Source organism: Centroberyx gerrardi, chromosome 3 (assembly GCF_048128805.1).
Source record: "Centroberyx gerrardi isolate f3 chromosome 3, fCenGer3.hap1.cur.20231027, whole genome shotgun sequence".
NCBI lineage: Eukaryota > Metazoa > Chordata > Actinopteri > Beryciformes > Berycidae > Centroberyx > Centroberyx gerrardi.
In genome coordinates this window covers 19829099-19836361 of record NC_135999.1, presented here as the reverse complement: position 1 = coordinate 19836361, position 7263 = coordinate 19829099, and the positions used below count along the sequence as shown (strand labels likewise).

Sequence of the window (7263 nt, the reverse complement as noted above, 5' to 3'; positions counted from 1 at the left end):
ACAACGCGGAAGTGGACCATAATCACAGTCGTACACAGAGCATTCGGGTGAGGTTTTGAGTTGGTGTACCTCGAGTTTCTTCCACCAGTGCAGCTGGAGTGGGTTCATAAGTTACTACGCATTACGCGGCAGTTATACCCGGGGTTTGGCAAGATGCTGAATGCCGCCGCTGCAGAGAGGAACAAGGATCCCATCCTGGCGGTGCTGCGGGACTCCGTGCACACCGGGAGACCGCTGCAGGCTCTGGAGATCTCCTCCGGCACCGGCCAGCATGTCACACACTTCGCACAGTCCTTGCGGAATATATCGTGGCAGCCGTCGGAATATGACCGCCAGTCTCTGATCAGGTAAACAGAGAGGCTTTATCAGTTAGTAGCCTATTGAGAATCCCAGTGCAGGTTATAAATAAAGGTATCTGCGTATTGATGAATATCGAACTTGATTACATAAGGATTGTATGGCCTCAAACATTGTAGGCCTAGAATAAGTGATGAAGTGAGGAGAGAGACAGGAGAATAGGTAGGCTAGGCTAGATAAAATAGCATGTAGGCCTACCGTGATTTAAACCCAACTAATTTAGGTATTATAACCCGGTTAGATAAAGTTTTTAGCAATTGAAGCATGCACGAGCCGAGGCATTCATTACCCCAAGCATCACATCTACATAATGATGATGCATGACAGGCTTAGTGAGTTGGCTCATTTTTTGTTGGAGGGTACCTGCATTGAGAATGATCTCTTTTGTTCCCATTCTCAGTATAGAAGCGTACAGATCCCACTACCACCTGAACAATGTGAAGCCCGCCATCCACCTGGACGCCTCTCTGCCCTATGAGCACTGGGGAGGGATCCAGCCAGAGAGCCTCGACCTGGTAGTCAACATTAACATGATCCACATTTCTCCAATGGCTTGTACAGAGGTAGGACCAAAGGAAGACTCAAGTTTATTCCTAGATGCACATATGCAAACAAAGTGGTTGTAAGTGGTCTTCACATCATACCCAAAGACAGTGACATGTACAGACTCTGATAAAGGTGAAAATATCTACAATGGCACTTCCCCAAAAATGTTTCAGGAGGGCCAGGGTGCAAGACATTTTTTAATATCTGGTTTTAAAAAGTCATTTCTACTGAGTTTTGTGCAGTGGCATATACATGTCCTTTCAAGCCCTCATTCAGTATTAATATGCCTGGATTATATCACCCGGTTTATACAAAATGGATAGTGTTGGTATTCAGTGGTTGAAATGTCCAACATCATCCATAAGTTGCTGTATTCTGTCAATAAGAGACAAGGCACAACTCTTAAGAATTCAAGGTGAAAGTGCACCAGGCTGCTCAAAATATAGAGTTTTGAGAATCCCTGTAGTGATAGTTTGGCATGCTAAATATAAAAAAAGATGTCCTATATTCAGTGTAAAAGTATAGTTAATGGTTTAAACTTAGATAAGACAAATAAATGTAGGCCCACTATTAAAATTGTGTTTATGGGCCAGCCTTTATAGTTGCTTCTCAATGCAGAATGGCATCTCATGATTTTAACAGTTTTTTCATGCAAAGAGCTAGACTTTTTTGTGTACACATTGAATAAGAGAAGGAGGCACAGGTCTTATTTTATCAAGAGGATGAAAACACTCACATGCAACAATCACATGCCCTTGAATGCTCACTGCTGACCGTTCTGAGAGGTAAGGCATGTGCTGCTGTGTCTATGCCAACATTACTTTGCGCATACACACTCAATCACAGCAAATTAGTTTGCTGTGCCTCTTCTGAGTACAGAAATTATTGGCTGCTATCCTACAAATGTAGTACTCAATACATGCAATCTGAAAAAATCATTATCATTATCATCAATTACATGCATTTACTGATGTAGATTGCAATACTCTGACTGGGGACTGTTTAAGATTTATTGGTGAGGAGAACCTTGCCGCGGGGGGTTGCTGGGGTTGAATAGCTTCCATATAGTGGAAATATTGTGTTATAAATACCCTTCAGATGGTTATTAGCCCCTTCTAGCCTATAGCTCCTCAAGTAATTCGTGTTAGCAATGCCCCTTTAGAATTTCTGTCTTTGTCTTTCAATCTATAAAAGGCACCTAGGACAAAAAGGGCAGGAGCAGTCACCCCCCTGCCACTCACCCCCACCCTGTGCATGCCAGTGCCCAAAGACATTGCTTTTTTTCTTCTAGGGTTTATTCAAAGGGGCTGGAGCGATCCTGAAGCCACAAGGAGTTCTGTTGACATATGGGGTGAGTCAAAAACCATGCAATCCGTGTTATCAGCATGCTATTATAGAAATCCTGACACACTATTACCAAACATAAACATGAATACTGTGTATAACAATCACATTTATGTTTTGTGAGTATGTGTAATGTGTTGCTTGTCATATTGAGAATGTATGCTACATACTGTCTTATGTTACTACCCCCAGCCCTACGCCATGAATGGTCAGATTACCCCACAAAGCAACGTTGACTTTGACCACAGCCTAAGGCAGAGGTACAGTGACCCGTGTTGTGTGAATCTTGGATGTTTCAAGGAATTCAATTAAGGTTCTTTTTTTTCAGTTATGAAGGAACTGATCATCTTTGAAAGGAATAAAGTGGTCATAGCTCTTTCTTCCCAAATGCATATTTTGCTCACAAGATCCTAATTCCTCATCAAATCACCCAGACACGGCAATTATTGCCTGTGTAAGAGTATTACAGACACCATGTTCTCCTTCATGGTGCAAGGTTCACAGTCCATACAAAGAAAGAAGGTCCCCACAGGTTTTGTCAACCACACAATAAAAGATGCATAGCTGATGTGTGTCTGTGTCTTGTTAAGAGATAGAAGACACTATTGTTTCTATTTTTAAATCACATCTCAAAACACATTTTTAGGGTTTGGCTTTTAACTGATTCTACTTTTGTCTTTCTGTCCATTTTGCCTTTTTCTCTATAAAGCACTTTGTAAACTCTGTTTTTTGAAAAGAGCTATAGAAATAAAGTTTATTATTATTATTATTATTATTATTATTATTATTATTAAGAGCTATTGCTTGTCTTACAGGAACCCAGAGTGGGGTCTCAGGGACATCTCCCTTCTCAGCTCAATAGCACAGAGGAGTGGTTTGTTCCTGGAGAAAGTAGTAAGTTGCTAGCCCACTTAAGCATCCAACATATTTTCTGTCTTTGATATATAAAAAAGATGAGATTTCAAGCAATGCAATTATGGAATTATTGGTTTACTATAATAAATATATTGAAATGTTGTTGTTTTTTCTTTTCTAGGTGGATATGCCAGCTAACAACAAGTGCCTTCTGTTCAGGAAGGAGAGTCTGGTGTGAAGTATCCTCTTATTCCTTTTCTGGATGCTGACAGGGAAACCTGTCCCAGCAACACTCACCTGTCATCTCATCACCAGTATTGGAACACGATGGTCGAAGCACCTCACCTGAGACTTTGAGTTCATACACATTGCCAAATCTCTCATAATTGCAAATAATTATATTTCACTGTGTACTAATGCATACTATTGAAGAAATCATTTGATGACGAATGTTATACTTAGTTTAATCTAAAATACAGTATATTGCTCTCTATTGCGCACCTGAGTAAAATGAACATGGCTCTCGGCTTCATGTTGCTTGCATATTTGTCTGAATACAGCCACCAATTTTTTGTTTTTATTTCTTCATTCAATTTGTAGAAACCATCAATAAAACTAATTTAAGATGAGTGCTTTGCAGAGGGAGAAATTTCAGAGAACATACTGTACATTAGATCTGAAAAGCATACATAACAAAAGGGAACCAATATGCAAATTAGGTGTTGAATAGAAAGAGCTCAATAAACAATACACTTGATACATTAATACAGAAAAACACTTTCTACAAGTGATATAGGTGTCTATTCCTTTAGCCTCATTTTGCAATGGCTACTATTCTAGCTAGTTTTTCTTACTTCAGGATACTAAGATACAGTATACACATCAAAAGGAGAAATATCTATTTTTACAATAATTACGACAAAGAGCATTACGGCATTGATATTGACGGCATCACTTAACTAATCTGGAATGTGGTGCAACCTGTGGCGTACAGTTATAGACTGTAAATACAAAAAATTCTCCCATAACTTAAAAAATGTGCCATTATTAAATATTGGCTGTCCAGATTGCTGGAATTCACACACTTGTCTTCAGTGCTAAAAGTACAGGAAACCACAGGCCCATTTATTATCATACACCTCTGTGGAAAACACCCCTAGTCCTGGAAGCGCTGCAGCATCTCGCAGGTCTTTTTGTCCAGAACCTCACGGATCTTCTTGAGTCTTCGGTCAGTGATGGGTCTGACATAGCTGTCTGGTTGGATGATAGCCATGCCGTCCTGCACTATGCCCATCACCAGCAAGGGGCTCTCCTCCATGGTGATGTTGGGACAGGGACAGCTCCAGTCTATCTTTGCAAGGGTCACCTCCATGTGCCTGGTATTGAAGAAAGTCAAGCCCATCTTTTCATCTCTGAGGATCTCCTCCAGACTAAAGCGGGCAATCCCAGAGTCCAGGTCCTCAATCAGCTCCGTCAGCCGCCCCACAATGGCAAAGTCACTCCGACATAAGCTGGGCACCATTTTCCCCTTCACCCTACAGGTCTTACAGGGCTTGCTTTTGGGCTGTGGGCAGTTTGCCTCACACTCCTTTTTGGTGCGGAAGCTATTGAGATTCCCGTGACAGCCACCATAGGCAAAGGCTTGGCACTGTTTCATGAGGGAATTCCAAGCCCAGCGGGCCTCCCAAACCTTGCAGGGACCCTGAACGGCAGGCAGGGAGCAGATGCCCATCCCCTCACGTTGGCAGGACGCCCGACACTCCTCGTAGGTCTCAAACCGGTTGCGGCTGTCTTCGCATCCACCGTTGCTGAAGGCCATGCAGGTCCCCAGTTTGCTGTCATAATGCCAGTCCACGTGACGCTCTCCGCTGCACTCCCTCTGGTCTACTTCGGCCAGGCAGTCTGCTGGTGAGAATGGCCGCCCCATGGGCATCTCAGGATCTTCAGAGAAATCATCCTCTGCCCGCCGGATGACAGACAGAGGGTAGTCAGCACGAAGACCCCCCGCAGCATTACGTGCGATGCAAGTGTAGATGCCAGTATCCCACACTTGGGCATTGTAAATAACAAGCTGTCCAATGTTGGTGATGACCACATTGCCATACATCTGGTCAGGCCTCATTACTAGCCGCCCACGCCGTTCAGTCTGTTTCTCCCATGTCACGTCGGGTCTGGGGACTCCAATCACGTCGCAGTGGAAGCTGATCGTGCCTCCCACATAAATGGACTGGTGGCTGGGATTGGAGAACAGTGTGGGGGGCATGGGGTTCTCGAGGGAGGATGTGGGGGTGGGGTGAGCCGTAGTGTCCTGAGGCAGCGGACTGGTATGGGGCCCGGCGAGGTAGAAACGGCAGGCGACCACAGTCAGAGTCACCCCCCGGATGCAGGCCTCTGCATCCATGTAGCAGCGGTTGAAGTAGGTGAGGCCGTCAGAGGCACAGGTGAAGTTGGGCTCTTTCTCACAACGGTCCTGGCACTTGCAGATGGGCTGGTCCTCCCAGATGTCGCAGGTTGCTCCCTGCTGGCTGCAGATAAAGCCTTGACAGGTAGCTGTGGAGTTGGGGGCTCCATCTCCCTTCCCTCCACCCGTCCCATCCGGCTGGGCAGGAGACCCGTCAGAGAACCGTGCAGCTACACAGCTGTTTAGGCCACACACATTGGTGCAGCATTTCTCAAAGTCAGCACAGTCCTGCACAGAATGTAGAAAACAGGATTTACAAAAGCAAATGTAGGCTATATTTAAATGTGATAATAGGAAAATTACAAACAATAATGGACAGAATAAAATATAAGTGCAAAAAATGTATTTTACAATGTTTCTCTCTTTCTCTGAAACTATATAGGATTATCAAGATATATACAGTCACCTCATCGATGTTGCATTCTCTCTCGCAGGTGCTTTGCGCATCAACCCAGAGATTGGCATTCAGCTTGTTAGGACAAACTCCTTGATGTTTAACTTTGGGTCCTGGCACACTTGCACTCAAAGAAACTTCGGGTAATGCGCAGACCAAGACCATAAACACGAGTAAACGAATCCATCCTAAAAACAGTTTATTTGAGTTAAGTGCATTTTGCCAGTGTGTATCACTTTTACATCCATCCTCCCGGTGTTTTAGTATAATTGTATACATTGTTGTTCTTTTGCGTAAGTCAGCCCCCGAGCAATTCCATAACTCCTTCAGGTCTTCAAGTTTGGAAATATTCTCGATATTCAAAGGAGGTCATCCGTTTTTTGCGTAAACATTCTGGTTACACGCGCCAATTTGTTTCGCGCAGAGAAGAGAGTTAATAAAACATTCACAACGATAAAGACGAATTCCCGTGCGCTGGACATTTACTGACATAACAAAATATCCCAATAATGGCCGAAGAAATACACCAATTGTTTGCCTTGCTATTCAAAACACCAATACAAAACTCTAGAGAAACAAAGGACAAAATCGTATTTAAGACGACTTCCCACAACAGCAAAATGAGCGAACGAAACTGCACAATGAGAGAGAAAGACGCAACATCAGTCTTTCAGGGTGTGAATGGAGGTGGAAAGGGCAGCCCCTCTGACCGCCCCCATGGTCGTCCAGTGTCTGAAACTTTTATGAAGGAGCACCATGCGCTAAGCAACTGGACAAACATTGTAAAAACATCAAAGAAAACGTGGGGCCATGTTGGCAAGCTGTCCCAACAACCGTGCGCACGGAGCCAAACATCCCGGTGAGAAATCCAATGTTTCATGTGTCCAGACAGAATTTATAGAGCTGTCGTCCATAAACGAGGTAATAACTGGTATCCTCTCCGAGAGCTGTTCTGTTTGTTGGAGTTACAACTCCATCTATGCCAGATGCCCGATTCACTGCGTTCCCAAATGTTTTACGCAAGGCCACTTTACGTCTTTTAAGCCAGACTAGTTTTTATGAATAAAACAAGCAGAAAAAAAAGCGTCTGGAGCGTAAAGTGGGATAGGTGACAACTAAACATGGGGTGTGGCGCATCATGTGTGAGAATCAATCGCAAAACGTGTTGTTTACGTTCTTCTTGTCTAGACGTCGGTCAATTTACCGCCATCCCTCATTCACACAAAGCTCAGAGATGCCACGATCAGGTGGGAAGACGTAAAGCGCCACATTTTCAATAGTGTGCGACTCATCTTTGTCCCAGCGC

At 43.8% G+C, this 7263-nt stretch overlaps 3 protein-coding genes across 3 annotated transcripts in view; 1 reads left to right on the top strand and 2 right to left on the bottom strand.

The window, feature by feature from the left end:
* taf5 (TAF5 RNA polymerase II, TATA box binding protein (TBP)-associated factor) overlaps nucleotides 1–7263 on the bottom strand; it is a 221842-nt gene that overhangs the window by 162547 nt on the left and 52032 nt on the right. The window lies entirely within an intron of this gene.
* Nucleotides 29–3731, top strand: mettl26 (methyltransferase like 26). The gene is made up of 6 exons (XM_071908740.1): nucleotides 29–347; nucleotides 758–920; nucleotides 2195–2254; nucleotides 2440–2507; nucleotides 3063–3141; nucleotides 3284–3731. Exons 1-6 carry the CDS (start codon nucleotides 154–156, stop codon nucleotides 3338–3340), a joined length of 621 nt encoding a protein of 206 aa, XP_071764841.1. The 5' UTR covers nucleotides 29–153; the 3' UTR covers nucleotides 3341–3731.
* On the bottom strand, nucleotides 4259–6122 carry wfikkn1 (WAP, follistatin/kazal, immunoglobulin, kunitz and netrin domain containing 1). The gene is made up of 2 exons (XM_071908765.2): nucleotides 5970–6122; nucleotides 4259–5791 (listed from the first exon to the last, which is right to left on the bottom strand). Exons 1-2 carry the CDS (start codon nucleotides 6120–6122, stop codon nucleotides 4259–4261), a joined length of 1686 nt encoding a protein of 561 aa, XP_071764866.1.

Coding starts and splice junctions, on each gene's coding strand:
- mettl26 (XM_071908740.1), top strand. CDS start 154: ATGCTGAATGCCGCCGCTGCAGAGAGGAACAAGGATCCCATCCTGGCG. Junction 921..2,194: donor CTCCAATGGCTTGTACAGAG/GTAGGACCAAAG, acceptor TTTTTCTTCTAG/GGTTTATTCAAAGGGGCTGG. Junction 3,142..3,283: donor GTTTGTTCCTGGAGAAAGTA/GTAAGTTGCTAG, acceptor TTTCTTTTCTAG/GTGGATATGCCAGCTAACAA.
- wfikkn1 (XM_071908765.2), bottom strand. CDS start 6,122: ATGGTCTTGGTCTGCGCATTACCCGAAGTTTCTTTGAGTGCAAGTGTG. Junction 5,792..5,969: donor GAGAATGCAACATCGATGAG/GTGACTGTATAT, acceptor CATTCTGTGCAG/GACTGTGCTGACTTTGAGAA.